Source organism: Pseudophryne corroboree, chromosome 5 (assembly GCF_028390025.1).
Source record: "Pseudophryne corroboree isolate aPseCor3 chromosome 5, aPseCor3.hap2, whole genome shotgun sequence".
Lineage (NCBI taxonomy): Eukaryota > Metazoa > Chordata > Amphibia > Anura > Myobatrachidae > Pseudophryne > Pseudophryne corroboree.
The window spans coordinates 813,408,763-813,429,316 of record NC_086448.1 but is presented as its reverse complement, the minus strand read 5'-3'; the positions used below and the strand labels follow the sequence as shown (position 1 = coordinate 813,429,316).

The window sequence follows — 20,554 nt, the reverse complement described above, 5'->3', positions numbered from 1 at the left end:
TACAAAAATGATTTCAACATTATTAATATGGAAACAGCAAGGTTCAGATTCATATAAGAACCTAGGGGTTTATTTACTAAAAGCTGATTTTGGTCGATGTTAATCGATTTTTGGTCGATGTACACTTTTTGATGGATTTTGTGTTTCAGATTCTTAATCACACATTTACTAACATCATTTTTGACATCAGTTTCTGATTTTGAACAAACATACTGTATTCTTAACAAATGGATCTTAGTATTGCCTTATTATAAGGATTTTTTTTGATGGTTCTGTATTTTTCATGTTTAACATACACAGGTGTGTACCCTTAGGTGATTACCTGACAGGTATATATAGAGTGACCTGGTACAACAGACATGTATTGCTCCTGAGGAAGCTGGGGTGCTGACAGTCCAGTGAAACGCGTTGATCCTTGGATATATGCCACAGGAATTCTGACAATATGCTCTCCCACTGATTGGTCTCCTTAAAACACCATTTTGGATGCGTTTGGAAACTTTGCCACTCTCCAGAGGAATTATTCCTGCAGCTACAACTGCCATGTGGACATCCCCTAGATTAGAGCACAGGTGAGCCTCTTTTTGCCATCTACAGAGTGCCTGACAAAATTTGGGGACTGGCTTTCTTGTCGGGTAACCTTGCTGCTGAGTGTACTATATGAACACAGTTGGAGAAAATCCTAGTATTATATTGGAGTGAAAACCATATGAAGTGATCTGTTTATGCATATGCTATATATCAATTACTGATTATATGAATGTGGCTATATATATATGGAGTAGCTAATTTTCATTTTTATTGTATTAATAAATAGTTTTTTTTTATAATTTACAAAACCGCCCAGTTTTATATATAAATTATATACAGCGGGCGCTGGTATACACATATTTTCTTACTATTTTATCTCGGTTTAATTACCTAAGGGCCTGACAACCTTTTTTGCCAGCTGCTAATTGACAACGCGCTTTAAATTTTTTGCTCTTATGATTTTTGATGTTGTTTAAAAAAAAGTAATATGACAACAATCATCTGTTAGTAAATGTGTGATTTAGACCCTGAAACACAAAGTCAATCAAAAATCGACAACAAATTGGTCAACATTGACCCAAATAGACTTTTCGTAAATAGTCACTAGTTTGAATCTACGACTATTTTTTTTTTTTTTACTGCATTTAGGCTAAGCAGCCATATAGTGGTTTGTTACCTTTAATGTCATAAGTGAGGCATTATGGAGAGCAAAGGCAGAGAATGTCAGCTCACAGGGCTAGTGATTATGGTACAGCAAAAAAGTCTACCTTATTTGTGATATTGGGCTTAATAATGACATTACTATTTAATAGACTGATGATTTTGTTTGTCCATAAGAATGACAGGCACAATTGTTAGTGTTGCTAACTTAATGAGAGGTGTGATCATAGGTGACAGAATGTGAAATGCATGAGCACAGGCCAATACTAAGCAAACAAAATAAGCACAACTGTCCTGGGCCCGGGAGAGTGGAGGACCCGGGCTGCCCGCCACTGCCTGCTGCTACCCGCTGCTGAGAGAGCCTTGGCTGGAAGTATTGAAAATGTCCCTCCCAAAATGACTACCGCCTCAGAGGAGACAGTTATTTTAAAGGCTAGAGGAGGCAGTGGCCATTTTGGAAGGGACATTTTCAAAAGGTTGAAGGGGGCAGGCATGTACAGCAGCCCCTGATGGGACCACTGACCCGTGGCAATCGGCAGCCAGGGAGAGGTTCTCCTGACAAAGAACAAAACCCCTGAAAATGAGCAGAACCCCCTGAGAGCAGGTATTGTGCATTGGGGCATTTTTGCTAAGTGGGCATAATATGATGGTGACAAGGGCATAACTGTGGTGTCATAGTATGGTGACAGGGGAATTACTGTGGGGGCACAATATGGTAACAGTAGCATAAAGTGGAGGAGTAATATGGTGTTGGGCATTACTGTGGGGACTTAATATGGTGTCAGGGGAATTAGTGTGGAGGACATAATATAGAGTATGTGCACAGGAATTTATGTACTGTATATATAAATAAATAAATATATTGGGGGGGCTGCCTATTATGTCAATCCCGGTCCCCACAATTTCTGATGGCAATCCTGGCTAGTGGTGTAGACTCTATTCCAAAGCCTATTTTATGCTTAGTTGGGTCATATCAATTCTACATAGCTTGGCAATGTCTTCGCAACACTGTTGAAAAGTAAATAGCAATTAGGTGTCTGAGATAAGGTCATTAGTGGCACATATCATACTGGTGAAATGACAATAGGAAATCCTGGTCACTTGATTACTTAATCCCTGATGTTTTCTGCATAAAATAGATGATGTGGGTCCAGTGAGAGTGCCTCTAGTGGTAGAGAATGTGTTTGCACCCATTACTTACAGGTACAGATTCATTGAAACCTTTTGCCTGGTTCTACAGCTACAGTAAGTCCAACATTTCAGTATTTCATCTTCATACAGCATGAAAATAAAACACTGAGAAGTTGGGCTTAACTGCTGTGCTACAGTAATATTCAACACCCCGAATTCCACCTGTTTTCTGTATAAGACATCAGGTACTTGTAATAATAATTTGACTCTCCTGCATATAAGGTAAGGTAACTGCCATGAATATGAGACATTCGATTTGGAAAGCATCACACACAGAAAACAGAGCTTTAAAGAATGAGCAAGCTTTAAAATCATAATAAATTAGGTAAACAAACGAGGAGCTTGCTAAACTGATGTAACACTCCGTAATAAGTCTAAATTATGCAAATCAGCCAAATAAGAGTAATTGATAGGCATAACGTTCAACACTACACAACATATGTTTAGAGTTATAATACCTTCTATATATATATATATATATATATATATATTTATATATTTTTTTCCTTAAGTCAACCATTTCATTTGATATTCTATTTTCAGCCCTTTTCCCAATTTGTAAACAGCAGATGTAGTGTTTGTGCTTTGGGAATTAGTGAGAGCTATTAGCGAGTTATCTCTACTGTAAACCCACAGGTAATACAAGCCAGACATTGCTAAAAATCACAATTTCCCAAGGTTAGATAAGGTCATCGTCCCGAAGATGTCTCATTGAACTTGAGCACTGAGCTGTACAGAAGAATGATCTTAAATGCAGGACAGGAAGAACAGCTGAGGTTAAATGAAAGACACTAGCATCGCAGAACACTGTCTTACAACACAGAGACAGGTATATAAATGCAGAAATTCAGAGCTGAAACAATGCAGTTAGAAATCCAGCTTAACATTTAAGGTACTTCCGTGTATTTGTGTGTGTGTGCGTGTGTATATATATATATATATATATATATATATATATATATATAATTAATTCCAAATGCCACTCACATCTATCAATAGTAATGGCCAGGGTGCCCTCCTCCACCACTTTCGTGGTACATGTAGCGTGTGTATATTAGGCGGCACTCCTAGGACCTGGCATAGTCCAATATAAATCAGGCGACTGGCACCATATGAATCAACTTTTCAGTTTTAATAAATAAAACTTTCGTCGGGATATATATATATATATATATGTATATATAAACAATACTCTCTTCTTGCGCTATTTGAGTAGTCGCTCAAATTAAAAAGTAATCATAGACAGCCGCCGTTTTCACTGAGTTCTCTGTTAGCAAGAACTAAAATGGAAAATGTGTACGACAGTAGTGAATAGGCGCATTTATGTTATTACGGTCCAAACCATCAGCAAGATCTGCCAATTTGTGAAGTATAACACTCAGAATCTAAAATAACAGATATGTTCCACTTATTTCATATATTTATTTAAAATTCATAAAATATAGCAACAAAAGTGTCAATTGTTTCACAAATATCCTTTTCCTCCTTCTTTTATACGTGCAGATTGGAGGTCACATTAGAAACAGATAACCCAACGCGTTTTGTCTCATGCCGAGACTTCATCAGGGGTATATCTTACTATAAATTAAGCAATCATCAAAAGGTAGAAGGGGATCAATTATATTTGGACACTCGGGTCCAACTGATTGAGCATAAAGTTCTTATACACATGGTCCAATCACATGGTTGGTTCAGAAAGGACGTGTGGTAAATCAGATATTAAGACAATCAGGTTCAGGGAAAAACTCCAAATGTATTTGACCCCCCCCCCCAGTCAGACAATATAAGCTCTCCTGTGAAGCCAAGCCACTGACTTTAGATGCTTGGATACATAGGAGAGCTTATATTGTCTAACCGTATCCAAATATAATCGATCCACTTCTAACTTTTGATGATTGCTTCATTTATAGTAAGATATATCCCTGATGAAGTATTAGCTTGAGACAAAACATGATAGATTATCAGTTTCTATTGTGATTTTAAATCTACATGTATAAAAGGAGGAGGAAAAAGAATATTTGTGAAACAATGGACACTTTATAAAAGACATAAGTGGAACATATCTGTTATTTAAGATTCTGAGTGTTATATCCTGCCCATTTGCAGCTCTCACTGACGGTTTGGAATGTAATAACACAGAGGCTCCTATTCATTATTGTCGTACACACACACACACACACACATATATATATATATAAATGTGTGTGTGTGTGTGTGTGTGTGTGTATATATATATATATAAAATCACTTTTAATATATAGTATATCTAAATTTAAATTTAAATAATATCTGGGTTCGGTACAGTATTTGTGAAAAAAATAACGATCAGGTATGAAGAAATGTTTCTGCATTTATATTTTTGAGTTTGTTGTCTTAGAGACATACATGCATTTTAAATCAAATGACTTTCTTGTGCCATCGACTTCAGGAAACATTAATATATCCAATTTGGTCTATATCACAACAGGGGGTTTGCAACCAATTTAGTTTTGAATTGCATTGTTTACTTTAGTGATAAAAAAAACATTTTTTTTGTACTGTATTCCTGTTTTCTTGTCACGTTGTTATTGCAGCTGGTTGAATCCGTTTGCCAGGCGCAGTGTAGCACTTTTCCTGCTACAAAGATCCCAAGTTGATGGGGGATAAACATTGTCCAGGTAGGGCACACTAACATACTCTCCAAAAAATGTTCAGGTGACATCTGTATATTGAGATGTCCTCCAGTACTGTATATTGAGATGTCCTCCAGGACTCACAGACTTCATACAATTTGTTATTTGGGAAGTGGGAAGGCCTGTGCCTTGCCATCATAACCCTGCCCTGCTGTATGGTGACAAATTCACAATAACCTCCCTCCTGTGTGTTGAATTGCATAGCTATACCAATATATTTATTTCTCACAGTTAGCCTCGCAGCAATTAGGTAAGCGTTCTTTGCTGAGTAACTCTTATTCCAAGAAGTGTTAAAACAAATACAAATATCTTAAAATAAACATATTTTAGTAATTTTATATTGCAGTTTTATTCACTGTGATCAGATGCTGCAATAAAGCAAACCGTGTGGCTATGACTTTTTTTGCAGACCAGAGTCCTTGGGCTATTCTCCTCAGATAATGACTCTCATCTAATGACTGTGGTCTGCAGTATAATCAGGTTTTTGTATCTCTCCTCCTCCTAACATAGTGTTCCTGGATCCGATGCTCCCTGCTCCCCTCCTACAGGATTCCTCCTGATATACAGTCCCCAGTGCCTGTTCTCCATCAGATAATAGGTCACTATCCTCCTCATGGCGTAGTCCCTATTCTCCTCAGAAGGAGCCTCTGGTCCTTGTCCGCCCTGTGTCTGACTCTAGCTAGATGAGAGAGCCCAGGCTGGGTTGGGGCACAGCGTAGATGGACAGGCTGCTGCTTTTGCTCAGGGGTGTTGCCTCAGCTCTCCCTTTCCATTGAGCAGGCCACATGCAACTCTATCCACTTGCTGTGGTGGAGGTCTATGATCATAGTGTCATTTTGGAAACACCAAACTGTGGTCAAGTCAGAGGGCAGCAGTGGAGCAGGTTGAGGGACGGATTTGACCTGCTTGCCTTAGTTTGCGTACCCCTTTTCTACATCAAAACAACACTGTGTTAGAGATGGTGGGTGGCAATAAGTCTTCATCAATATTTCAATATGAAAAATAATAAAGTGATACATGTTACCAATAACACTGATATATACTGTATTTTTCTTCTTATCGGACAGCTTGCTATATGTTTATAAGCATATAAATAGGTTACCATACTTTGGTTATTGAGTTGTAGAGCACACTCACCGTGGTAGCTGAGAACGAAGAAACCACTGGTTGTGAAGTCACTGTGGAACTTTATCAAGACCTGGTTGGAAGTGCTATAAACAGATTCCAGCGCCGTGTTGCCACTAAATTGCCCAATCTGAGGGGAGCTTTGGTCTGGCCCATCCCTAGAAGAGATGATACATTCAATTCAATTTTCATAATGAATTTTTGATTATTATTATTATTATTATTATTACTATTATTATTATTATTATGCATTTATTTTTGCAAAGTAATGGATTAAAATGACGCAACTGGAAAACAGCAGCCTTCTCCAGGCAACTCGTGAAGTTCAATGAACCATCCATAATAACAACTGAGTTGCTGAGGTTTGTCCTAAATATGGTCTGGAAACAGATGGGGTCTGCTATTCATCTCTAAGAACTACAGTTGGATGATCGATGAACAGGGATAAGCAGTTCTATGGTAAAAGGACCACTTTAAGTGACATCACTGTGCTTTATATACAAATCATCTTGGGATAATACTTACATTTCACTGTCTCTTACAATTTTTATTATGTAAACTTTTTGGGTCATTCTATTTTTTCTTTTGTAATATCAACAATTCTGGGTATTTCCAAAGTTGAACCCTCATCCTATGCACCATAACGTTACATTGCTCTTTTTAAACTCTTCCAAGTTTGTGGTAAGATTCAGAATAAAGTTTAATGAAAATTTAGCAGGTACACAGAAAACATGTCAATCTGAACAATTACATTTCCGGCTTAAATCACTTGCATACCATGATCTTAAGCATACAGAACCCACTTGTCAAGTGCTTTACCTATAATAGTACCTTGTGGGTCATTCTGAGTTGATCGCTAGCTGCTGTTGTTTGCAGCGCAGCGATAAGGCTAAAAATTGGCATTTCTGCGCATGCGTACGGGCCACAGTGCGCACGCGCGACATACTTTCACAAAAACTATGCAGTTTCACACAAGGTCTAGCGACACTTTTCAGTCGCACTGTTGATCGTTGAATGGTTGACAGGAAGTGGGTGTTTCTGGGTGGTAACTGTCCGTTTTCCGGGAGTGTGCTAAAAAACGCAGGCGTGTCAGGTAAAAACGCAGGCATGCCTAGGGAAACGGGAGAGTGGCTGGCCGAACGCAGGGCGTGTTTGTGACATCAAACCAGGAACCCAACAGTCTAAAGTGATCACAAGGAAGGAGTAGGTCTGCAGCTACTCTGAAACTGCTTGAAAAAATGTCAACACTGTTCTGCTAACCTTTCATTCGCACTTCTGCTAAGCTTAGATGCACTCCCAGAGGGCAGCGGCTTAACGTTTGCACTGCTGCTAAAAGCAGCAAGCTAGCGATCAACTCGGAATGAGGGCCCTTGTTCCCAGAACTACAATCATTCACTGGTTCTTGGTGGCCACCAGGACTTCAACTCTAAGTAGTGTTAGCTCAAGATAACAGTCACATATATTTCAAGGGAACGGTACACCTCAGACACTATTAAAACTACACAGAAAACAGCATGCCAGATCTTCTGCATAGCTTGGGCAATCTTTACTGAAAAGTATGTTCACCAATTTTCCAAATACCACTAATAAATGTTTTGGTAGGCATTTGTCTCAAATAATAAATGTATTTTCCACCATAGAGAATTGTTTAGAAGTAACAGATTTTTTTTTGTATGTTTAGCTAAATGCCTTGTATATAAACATTGCACAGTTCTTTCCAATAGCACAGTTATATTCCACAGTAGCTATATGAATTCATATGTAGAAACAGGTAGAGAGATACAGCATAATTCGTTCCTATAGCACAAGTATATTGCACAGCAGCAAGCAATTGAGTAGATCTTTAGAATAATTCAACTTAATTGCACTAAAATGAAATGCTACAAAGTTATTTTCAATGTGTACAAATATGTACAAATCATATCACTGTTGAAAGATATTTAGCCGATCTTTAATATAGTTTGGGTTTGCTTAATCATTGAGAAATATCAGGTAATAGGCTTTCCAAATGTTGTAGGCTGATGAACTTTGCTGAGCAACTCAGAGAATAAATCCAAGGTGCAAGGCATAACATGATCACAATCCACAAAAGAGTGATCATGGATACTCCCTATAAGGGCAGAAACATCCAATAAGCACTAAGGAATCAAGCAGGATTCTAACTCCAGCTACAGCACTTAGGAATCAGAGTGATGCCTAACACAATGAGACCTAGTCTGCACAGTTGACTGGTTACCAGGAGACAGTCATACCTGCACATCAAGGAATTTAGTAACTTTCAGATCACATTTTTTTATCATTTATGTTTGGAATGGGATTGGTTTACAGGAACAAATTGAGATCATAGGGCATTTAAGGAGAGAATTATCAAGCAGCGTAAATAGTGGAGAAGTAGACCAGTGAAGAAATTGATAGCATGATGTCAATGACAGAATGATAAAGACCAGCTAGTCACATGGTTGGTCAAAAATAATGAGTTTTAAAATTGTTTTTCTATTTTCCCGCCAAAAATAATTAAATATTTCATCTTTTAGATATTGATGGAGACAGTGGGGCTAATAATGTAGGTGGTGTACCTGCACACATGGCACTTACCACACCTACACTTTATTGGCCACACCCACACAGCAGCTGGTCACAGCTTATCATAATAGGCCCTTGATCATTATCACCATGTGGCCCGTAATCAAGAGCTGCTGAAAAGTGGGTGATCAGTGTGAGACTTTAGTATCCAGAGACTAGTACAGTGTTAATCCACATTGCACAGCATGAAGAGCAAACTATTAGGAAAGACTCTACCAGAGGGACAACTGTTGATGATATTTAGAAATGTTGAAAGAAAACATTTAGAAATGTGCTAATGAACCCTCTTCTATATGTAAACTTCATGTATAATTTCATTATTACATTTTTTAGGACATTTCAGTGGATTTTGCATATTTTAAGTTTGGGCTACTGTAACTATGCACTAATTTACATCACTCATGCATTTTATTTGCCTTGGTACACATTTTTAGCTGCTTATAGTCCAGTTGCACAGCTCGAAATGCCAAATGCTGCAGAGTTCAATTACAGAATCAGTTTTTAATATGATAATGAGCAAGTCAGACCCATTTAAATAAATGTCACATTCCTCCATGTAAAAGCGCATATATATAAATAATTATTTTTTTTAACGAGAAGGAAATTTTGACTATAATGGAACACTTCAGTTTTACTGTAGCAAGGCAGGGACAGGTCTGTCAAAGCTCCAACAATTATTCTGCTTTAGTTTGTAAATAAGCTGACACCTTAAATACTGTACTGATGTATGTATTATTTTAGCTCTATAATTTTTAGTTTATTTTATTTTCCTTTGTGTTTGTATGAAGGGTGCGGATGGGGGGTGACAGGCAGATTGTTAAAATGTGCACACATGCTGCTGATTCCAGTATGATTTTAGTTATTTCATGTAATTATTTGTTTTGCATTTCACTTCATATTTACAATTGTCATATATGGCAATAATGACCTGATTCTGAGTGGGGAGTAAAGCTAAAAAAAACAAAAACTTTGCACCATAGCAAAACCAGGCTGCACTGCTAGAGGGGAAGATGTAAACTGTTCATCAAGATTTAGATTTGGGATGGTGGACCACATGCAGAAGCAGATGGTATTTACACTGCATGAATACTTGTATTTTCACCCCTTGAACTACAACAATGTTTATTCCAGATACAAAGTTAAGGACCACGGGGGTCATATGACCTGAACGCTCGCTGCAGTTTATCGCAGTACAGCCATCGGGTTGGAACTGCGCATGCGCTGCCGCATGCCAGCCGTCGTTGCCTAGTGATCACCTCTGAGAAAGAGGCGGTCGCTGGGTGGGATGGGGCTGGACGGCGCCATTTAGAGGGCGCGGTATGAACAACGCAGGCGTGACCAGACCGTTGGTGTGGCAGGCCGCAGCGGCTGCGTGGCATCACACGCAGCCGCTGCGACCCGGGGCAGGAGCTGCGCTGGCAGGGAGTAACTCCTGAGATGCAAAAGCATCGCCATTGTGCAATGCTTTTGCATTTCTGCGGGGGGGAAGCCGGCACTGACATTCGGGGCGGACTAGCCCTGTGCTGGGCGTCCCCCCGCATGTCTGAGTGCCTGATCATAGCTGTGCTAAATTTAGCACAGCTACGATCAACTCGGAATGACCCCCCACATACATTACAGATATCCAAATTCTCCAATCTCAGATGAAAATGGTAGGGAACGGCAAATCATGCATTTTTAAAATGAAGACATTTTCGGATTGCAGGACAGATTGCTGATCATCACTGGCCGCCAATCGATGGATCTGGTTGGTGGATTGGCGGTGCCGGTGGATCGATGAATCGGGGAAATGAGCCGACTGATGTATGGGGAACAACACTTGCTCTTTCATTGCATTACACTCACCTCAGAATCATGCCCTAAATGTTCCACCATTAAGTGAAATGAAAACATTTTTACATTAATTATTTTCTCTGGCCATCCAGCTTCACAGCGACAACTTAGATCTGGATAGGCTTTGGTTCTTAGTAAGTGTATACAATTATGACATAACTTGATTTGTATAATTTTGCAATTACTTATTTTTTATTACCATTATATTACACATTTAATGTATAAATTGGTAATGCTGTCTGTTTGGTTTTCTTACCATGTTAAATATTTACTTTCATGACATCTGTGGCATGAAGAGTGTACACTATTACTAATATTATTCCAGCTGCTAATAAGCCTACTAAGGTGTTGTCTATTTATTGTCCCTTGTAATGTTGTTTAGAAGGCCAATAGGACAGGCTTGAGATTGGTATAAAACTGTTTATTGTCATGTTTATGGATAATCCTAGTTCTTTACATATTCCTAGCAAAAATGAAAAAGCACAATTGATCAAAAGAATACTCCTCAAAAAAGTGTCAAGTACCCATCCCTATAGTATATACTGTACATTTGAAACTTCTGAAAGCAACTATACAGAGCCGGCCATAGGCATAGGCAAACTAGGCAAATGCCTAGGGCATTTGGCATGCCTAGGGGCACAAGCAGCTTCTGCTGATTAAAATGATATGTGGCATGCCTATATTCTGTGTGTGACTGCGACTGTATCTGCATGCTAAATGCTACGCTACAGTGGATTCCTGAAAATCACTGTAACGTAGCATTCCATATGCAGATACAGTCACATTCACACACAGAATATAGTCATGCCCCATATCATTTTAATCAGCAGAAGCTGCTTGTGCATCCTAGCCATATAGCAATGCAAATAAGATGCATTTTCATCAAAAAAGGCACCCAACGTTAGCAGAGCTGCCAGCTGGCTCATGCCAGACATCTCCTGCTGCATGGTATATTGAGGCAAGATATATGAGGACACATCTGTATCCAAGCAGAGGCAGAGGTCACAGTATTAGCGGCCATGTGGGTACTGTGTGCGGGTGGGTTGGTTGTGCAATAGTGTTTCAGTTGGGGGTACTATTGTGTGGCCATGCCCCTTACCAGCAAGAACACACCCCTTTATGGGCTGTGCACCAAATGTGTGCAGTCTTCCTATTTAAAATATAGGGGGTATGAACACCAAAATGAGGACTGCAATGGGTGAGGGGTGATAGTGCTGAGAAAAGGGTGTAGGGTCAGAGGCGGAACTAGCGGTGGTGCTAGGGGGCACCAGCCAAAATCTTGCCTAGGGCATCATATTGGTTAGGACCGGCTCTGCAACTAGATAACATGTGTCAATGATATATACATGCTCTTCAAAGAACACTTGGATATGATTTATTTCTTCTGTAAATCAAGACAATTAAATCATGTTTCATATGTATATGTGAAAACAATTATACAATGAATAGAAGCATTAATTTCATACAGTGGGGTAAATTTACTAAGATTAGTATTTTCCCGTTTGAGGTCAAAGTTCAATCACGAATGACATCGAAAGTGTAAATATGCAACTTTTTGAATTGATTACGACTAATTTACTAAGCTGCCGTATTCTGCATTTTCGGGTTTTCCGATGTCGATGTCATTTTTTTTGGCAGTGTTTTACGTGAGTGACTTGTAAAACACTGCCGACTTTAATACAATAAATCTCGGCCGGATCTGAGAGATCCGTGCTGGGCTTCATTGTGCACCTTGTAAAAAAAAAAAAAAATGTTTAAATGTAAAAAAAAAATTGCGTGGGGTCCCCCCACCTAAGGCAAACCAGCCTCGGGCTCTTTGAGACGATCCTGGTTGCAGAAATATGGGGAAAAAATGGACAGGGGTTCCCCCATATTTAAACAACCAGCATTGGGCTCTGCGCCTGGTCCTGGTTCCAAAAATACGGGGGACAAAAAGCGTAGGGGTCCCCCGTATTTTTGAAACCAGCACCGGGCTCCACTAGCTGGACAGATAATGCCACAGCCGGGGGTCACTTTTATACAGTGCCTTGCGGCCGTGGCATCAAATATCCAACTAGTCACCCCTGGCCGGGGTACCCTGGGGGAGTGGGGACCCCTTCAATCAAGGGGTCCCCCCCCAGCCACCCAAGGGCCAGGGGTGAAGCCCGAGGCTGTCCCCCCCATCCAATGGGCTGCGGATGGGGGCTGATAGCCTTTGTTCAAAGTGAATGATATTGTTTTTAGTAGCAGTACTACAAGGCCCAGCAAGCCTCCCCCGCAAGCTGGTACTTGGAGAACCACAAGTACCAGCATGCGGTGGAAAAATGGGCCCGCTGGTACCTGTAGTACTACTACTAAAAAAAAGACCCCAATAAAGACAACACACACACACCTTGAAAGTATAACTTTAATACATCCATCCACACCTCCATATACACATACTTACCTTATGTTCCCACGCAGGTCGGTCCTCTTCTCCAGTAGAATCCATGGTGTACCTGTTGAAAAAATTATACTCACATAATCCAGTGTTTTAGGCTCCTCAGTAAATCCTTTTGTAATCCACGTACTTGTAAAAATAAAAAAACGGATACCCGACCTCGCACTGAAAGGGGACCCATGTTTTCACATGGGTCCCCTTTCCCCGAATGCCTGGAACCCCCTCTGACTTAAGTCCAAGAAGGTTCCATCAGCCAATCAGGGAGCGCCACGTTTGGCACCCTCCTGATTGGCTGTGTGCTTCTGTACTGTATGACAGGTGGCACACGGCAGTGTTACAATGTAGCGCCTATGCGCTCCATTGTAACCAATGGTGGGAACTTTCAGGTCAGCGGTGAGGTCACTTTCGGTCAACCGCTGACCTGAAAGTTCCCACCATTGGTTACAATGGAGCGCATAGGCGCTACATTGTAACACTACCGTGTGCCGCCTGTCAGACAGTACAGGAGCACACAGCCGATCAGGAGGGTGCTACAACGTGGCGCTCCCAGATTGGCTGAAGAAACCCACTTAGACATCAGTCAGAGGGGGTTTCTGGCATTTAGGGGAAGGGGTCCCATGTGAAAACATGGGTCCCCTTTCAGTTCGTGGTTGGGTGTCCCGTTTTTTTATTTTTACAAGTACGTGGATTACAAATGGATTATCAGAGGAGCCCTCTATACTGGATTTGGTGAGTAGGATTTTTTCAACAGGTACACCATGGATTCTACTGGAGAAGAGGACCGACCCTCGTGTGAACATAAGGTAAGTATGTGTATATGGTGGTGTGTATGTATGTATTAAAGTTATACTTTCAAGGTGTGTGTGTATTTTCTTTATTGGGGTATTTTTTTAGTAGTAGTACTACAGGTACCAGCGGGCCTGGTTTTCCGCCGCATGCTGGTACTTGTGGTTCTCCAAGTACCAGCTTGCGGGGGAGGCTTGCTGGGACTTGTAGTACTGCTACTAAAAACAATATCATTCACTTTGAACAAAAGCTATCAGCACCCCATCCGCAGCCCATTGGATGGGGGGGACAGCCTCGGGCTTCACCCCTGGCCCTTGGGTGGCTGGGGGGGGGACCCCTTGATTGAAGGGGTCCCCACTCCCCCAGGGTACCCCGGCCAGGGGTGACTAGTTGGATATTTGATGCCACGTCCGCAAGGCACTGTATAAAAGTGACCCCCGGCTGTGGCATTATCTGTCCAGCTAGTGGAGCCCGGTGCTGGTTTAAAAAATACGGGGGACCCCTACGTTTTTTGTCCCCCGTATTTTTGAAACCAGGACCAGGCGCAGAGCCCGGTGCTGGTTGCTTCAATATGGGGGAACCCCTGTCAATTTTTTTCCCATATTTTTGCAACCAGGGCCGGCTCAAAGAGCCCGAGGCTGGTTTGGTTAAGGAGGGGGGACCCCACGCAATTTTTTTTTGAAAAATTATAACATTTCCCACCCCTTCCCACTGATAAACATGCACGGATCTCATGGATCCGTGCATGCCTATACAAACACGGGATAAAAAAGCAGGTCTGTTTTTTTTTAGCACTTTTTCACGATTTGTATTTTAGCACGACAGTGTTTGGCTATTGTCGGCAGTGTTTGTGTTTTGCACTTTTTAGTAAATGACCGATTTCTACCAAATTGCAGGCGTATTTGACCGATGGTGTATTGATTCGTGATTTTTTCCAAGGACTTCCAAAATATTACGAATGCCCTCATCACTGCCGTGATTTTTGCTTAGTAAATTACCGAGATGACACTTTGAAGAAAAAACGGCACCTCGGTCAAAATCGGGACCTTAGTAAATATACCCCAGTATCTCTCATATATACGAGAGGGAGTTTTTATATATTTTTGGAATCAATTAACATAATTGCTGGACAACAGTAAAATGTCTCTTTCAGAAAGGTGAGAAAAAACGGTTATTGTCAGCATGGAAAGCAAAAAGTTTTAATAAATCAATGCTGAAAATGATTAGTTTTTGCAGATCTTTCTGTTACTAAGTTATACTTTTCTCACAGGTTACAGATAATGCCACTTAGTTTGTGAGTGTACAGTAGTGTTTACAATTCTGTGTTGCATTTACCTTTTATTTTATGAAACTGTTTCATATTTATATTTTGTATGTCAATTTGTTATAACTATTTTTATTCAATAAGCAGTGTGAGTTTTGGAATTCTAATTAATAATGTTCTGTATTTATGTTATTAAATATATAAGATGGTTTTAATAATTAAATATTTATGCAAGGAATGGTATTAGTATACAAGAACTGATAAATTGAAGTGGGGACTGTTGTTATACAAAAGGGAGTAATGCTTGGTACATACTATGTCAATCACTCGACTGATTGGATTAAACGTTCTGTCCCCTTGAGAGTTTATCCGATTGGTGTGACCCACTGTGACTCCTGCACACATTGAGCTAGAAATAGCTTATTATGTATGATCTTCTATGGGATGGGGAGGTTGGGCATATAAAATATTAAACTGCAGATAAGATGCAACTTCTCAACCATTGCAGAAGCATTTTAAGCCATTTATCAGCTAATGCTCCTGCAACAGTCCTGCATATACTCCTAAACAGCCATTGGACCAATCAGATGATATTCGGTGACCGCCCCGACGATTGTATAGGTGTGTTGCCAGCTTAAGTTATGATTAAGATTGTAAGCTCTTTTGCTAAATCTTAGTTATGAAAGTATTTTTATGAATGATAGTGAGTGGAAGCTTTGTATTATCGTTTCACACCCATGTGTCACACTCACACGTGCCTGAGTACACTTGTCATCATAATGTGTTCTAAAGGACAAGTTTCTATTCCTACTGTACTGTACATCAATCAACTTGGTAGCAACAAAACGATGTACATTAGCCAAAATGTTATAAGTTGGTTCAGCTGGTTAAGAATCAAACAAATGCAAAATGTGGTGTTCAGCCTGGCTTTCAGCACTTTGTAATATGCCCTTCTGTATGTACAGATGGGTCCACGGTTATCTTGGCTAGTTTGCTGCACCTAGGCACAACATGGTTTATTAACATAAACCCTTCATCTAGTGTTCTCAGCTGCAATACAATACAGAGAACAATACAGCAGGGGATTAAGTAATTACAGCAGGGGATTAAGTTCGACTGGCCAGTCTCAATCCTATTAAAGGTCAAGATAAACATGGTCCCATCTGTATTGTATTGTACAGAAGGAACACATACGATATTCTGGAAGATGGGATGCCAGCGGTCATATGATTTACACCGGAATACCGATACAGAGAATCCTGACGGGGTTTGGTAAGTATGTTTACCCTTCCCCTCCCCCCCCATAACCCTAACCCTACCTCCCTCCCCGCGGACTAAACCTAACTCCACCCCCCAATCAGACTAACCATAACCCTCCCCCGCAGACTAAACCTCACCCCCCATCCCCCATGGCTTACCACTGGGGACTCCCGGCAGAGGTTTATTGGGATTCTGGCAATTGGAATCCTAGCAACAGCATTTTGATCCATGTCGGGATACCGGTGCCGGGATTCTGAGCAGTGTCTGGATTCTACTGTGGGTATTCCAACTGTTGGGATCCCGAACGTCGGTATCCTGAACGAATCCCGTACAGAAAAGTCTCTTAAATGGTTACACTGTCTGATCCAAAATACTTATTACTATAGCAATGACAAATCATTATTTCTGCTTCCTTTACGGAACGTGAGAATTTGCGCATGTTTGGGAAACTGTTTATTGCCATTTATTTTGTTTACTTTTATATCACTTATCCAATTCATCGTTCTTCCCGCACAGGTGTTGCAACCTTTTTTTAGTAAAACAAAATTGCTTCACTGTCTGCAAACCAGATTTAACATTTCCGTTAGCGTACAAAACATTTCCGAACGGGAGAAAAATATTGAGAGACTTTCTGACATTTCACTTGTGTGTTTTTGTTTATTCCCTCTGCGAACACAAATCAGACCATAAACAGGGTGATAATAGCAAAAAAAAAAGTAAATGTAAATGTCACGGTCATCACACAAAGCCCATGTAAGCATCATAAGTGTCTATATTAAGTCCAACTACCGTACATTACTCTTGGGGGCTGACCTTTCCTGCTGTGGTAGATAAGTTGATTCCTTGTAATTTATATCCATAGGTCTAGAAAAAGGGATTTTGTTTACTGGAACTTCATGGTGTATAACACTAGAATTTCTATTACTGCCAAGGAAGCAATGAATGGCAATATAGAAAGCATTATTAGACTGCTGTACACACATTGTACTAGTGTTGACTTAGTCAAACAACACCTGGGGTTCCTAGATCTGGCAACCGAGCCCTGTGTACAACTGATATTTTATTTATCAAATATGGGGGTAAATCAGAGATAGACGCTAATAGCATCACTGCTATGTCTATGGATGCCGCATCGATGTTAAAATATGTTAATGCAGAAGAAGGCGTCTGAGGGCTAAAGACGTCTTGTGCCGGAACCGCGGATCCGAGAGTTGCTTCTGAAGATGTAGCACTGGATCTCTAATGTGACAACTGGTCTTGATGTTTGCAGCATTGGCCATCTGCATAAGTAGAGTTGAATTGGCCCACAGAGGTACAGGGGAAACCCCCAGTGGGCCCCACTGCCTGGGGGCCACACCCCTCCTTTAGGGATCAGATTCCAGACTGTGCTCTTGAATTATACATATGTTACCTTATACTGCACTGGACTATGGTGTATTATCTACAGGGCATTCCTGTTATTAATCTATTACATTATCATGCATACACTAGCAGTATTTACTATATATTTATAAAGGTGCTCAGACCATGTACTCTCTAATGGTTAGGCAAACAGCCTTTGGAGGCTAGGCTCACCCCTAAACATAGGGCCCTACTACTGCATCCCCCCCGGTGGACCCTTCGTGCCCAAGTTCGACACCGTGCATAAGCCTAAAGTTGCTCAGATTGGCCGACTCATCTGCCCTACCGGGGCAAGTAAATTGGCATTGGAAGACACAGACACTCCCAGAAATGGTGGCCCCCGTTTTCTAGAATGCTGACCAGTGCTGCCCAATCCCTGCCCCTAAATGGCTGCAGGCCTAGGGGCACTTAGGGAGCACTGCATGTGATGACGCAGGACCGGTTCTGTAAATGCGCAGAACGGTTCCTGCTTATGTGCACTCCACCCACCATTGGAGTTGTAGGTAAACTATTGGGTCTGCATACACAACTGAATCAAGCCCTATGTTCTTGGATGACATACGTGCCCTGGGCACTCCCTAGACTTCACTCTGCCCGAGCACTACATGAAATAACTAAATGTTGCTGTAACTGGCAACTAAGTTGGCGCAGTGGTTAGCAATACTGTCTCATGGCACTGCGGTCTTGGCTTTGATTCCCACTAAAACCTTATATGTGCAGAGTTTGTATGTACCCCCAGTGTTTGCATGAATTTCCTCTGGGTTCTCCAGTTTCCTCCATTAGTCCATGCTAATAAACTTGTATCTTCTTCACTGGGAAGCTCTACTTGTAAGTGTCTTCCCATACTATGGTTCTCTCATCTCCTGGCTGCTGTATAGCTGTGTAGTGCGCACTTTTATAGTCTCTAAACCAGGCAGGGATTGTGACAGGAGCCCTCTGTGCAACGGCCGCAGCTTCACAATTCACAAACAAACTCCACGGCTTCCATAAAAAAAAAAACAACTTCATTGGACAGTACGGATGGTGTAATGGTTAGCATTACTGCCTCACTGCACTGAGGTCATGGGTTCGATTCCCACCCTAACTGTGCGGAGTTTGTATATTCTCCCCGTACTTGCGTGGGTTTCCTCCGGGTACTCCGGTTTCCTCCCACAATCCAAAAATATATTGGTAGGTTAATTGGCTCCCAACAAAAAATTAACCCTAGCGTGAATGTGTCTGTGTGTACATGTGATAGGGAATATAGATTGAAAGCTCCACTGGGGCAGGGACTGATGTGAACGGGCAAATATTCTCTGTACAGTGCTGCGGAATATGTGTGCGCTATATAAATAACTAGTAATAATAATAATAATAATTGTAAACCACCCTCATAAAACAACCTGCCTGCACTGTGTAGATATTAAACTACTTTAGCTGAAACTGGATGTTGCTAGAGATATTAGAGACAAGTACGCTACAACACATTCTCCTGCCCCTGTATATTGAAACCTAATTGTCGACTTTTACCTAGATTGGCTCCGCTACCTTTACGGTGCATACGTGACCCTGTGTTCCTGCATCATCTTTGTGTGTGCGACTGATGTACTGCATGAGTGTACAGTGCAGTACATGTTCCTCCAGGAGGTCGTTTTTTTTTTAGTTTAGCTCAATAATACGGTAACCAAGCAGAGACTGCTGCTTGTGGGCTGCAGCGCAGACAATACATTGCATGGAGGGGGCAGTTAACCCATACAGAACATACATGTAATGTTGTATGTAATATATGTGCTTTGTTTGACTGAGCCGCCGCAACACGGGACACAGCTCTCAGCTTGTCTTTCCTTTATAAGCCTATCCGCAGACTCCTGTGAAACTAGCCAATGGGAGTCTGGGGGCGGGTCTATGCAGGAGAAGAGAAGCCAAATGCTGTGTCCCGGTTGCTGCGCTATAAACGCAACCACTATCAGCAACATGCCTGCGGAAAAACCATAGAAAGCAGCATCTTTTTGCTACACTTCATCTGACATCACCGCTGCACCAACAAAGAATCAGCCCATATGTCTTGGAACAATAGTAGCATGTTAAAAACACTGAATTTTTAGTGATCGATAACGCTGTCAAATGTATACAGATTAGCAGGCAACACAGCAGGAAAAAATCTGTGCATCATTAAGTACAGTTGCTGGGTAAATAAATCACTCAGGAATAAAATCTGCTTACCATACGGTTATAAAATCATAAATAGGTTCAGTTTGAAGGACTGTGAAATTGATATATATCCCATTCCCTGGTGGGACTTTGACCAGCCACAGGCAGTCCTGAAAGTTGGGGTACTCGTCCGGGTATCCGGGAGAGAAAATAGTTCCGTTCATTGCTGTTATATTCCCTCCACAGAGAGCTGTAAAAATCAAACAAACAAGGGTGGTAAGGACCTGCTGTAAATACTTTAGTCTGCGGAACCGCATGAAAGATAGCTGAAGAGTCTGACAAGTATTTGCACTTGAGTTTTCCAAATTGTTAAGCTGCGAGCAAAAACAAGTATTACTGCCATGGGAAATAGTTTTCTTCTGTGCCTTATCCTCATGAAGTGAAATGACAGGTTTCACAGGACCCAGCCGTTTTAATACGACTTATGTACTGTATACTGAAATTTAAACATAATAAGCGCAGGGATGTTATATAGCCGAACACAGAGCTGTAGAGGAATTTACGCAAAGACAGGTGGATGTTCCCGGTAAATATATGGTAAGAGGATAAGTACTGTTAAAAAATAGATATGTCATGCAAAAAGAGTCTTTAAATATTGCCTGGAAGGAGAGGGCCAGAATAGTGCCCCGGAGGGTGACA

At 41.0% G+C, this 20,554-nt stretch overlaps 1 protein-coding gene across 1 annotated transcript in view; it reads right to left on the bottom strand.

The window, feature by feature from the left end:
* The window catches only part of CSMD3 (CUB and Sushi multiple domains 3), a 1,529,921-nt gene that overhangs the window by 266,269 nt on the left and 1,243,098 nt on the right, over positions 1–20,554 (bottom strand). The window contains exons 44-45 of the mRNA XM_063924487.1: positions 19,928–20,105; positions 6,192–6,337 (exon numbers count right to left, since the gene is read on the bottom strand). Coding sequence (XP_063780557.1) covers positions 6,192–6,337; positions 19,928–20,105 — 324 coding nt within the window. The remainder of the gene's footprint in view (positions 1–6,191; positions 6,338–19,927; positions 20,106–20,554) is intronic.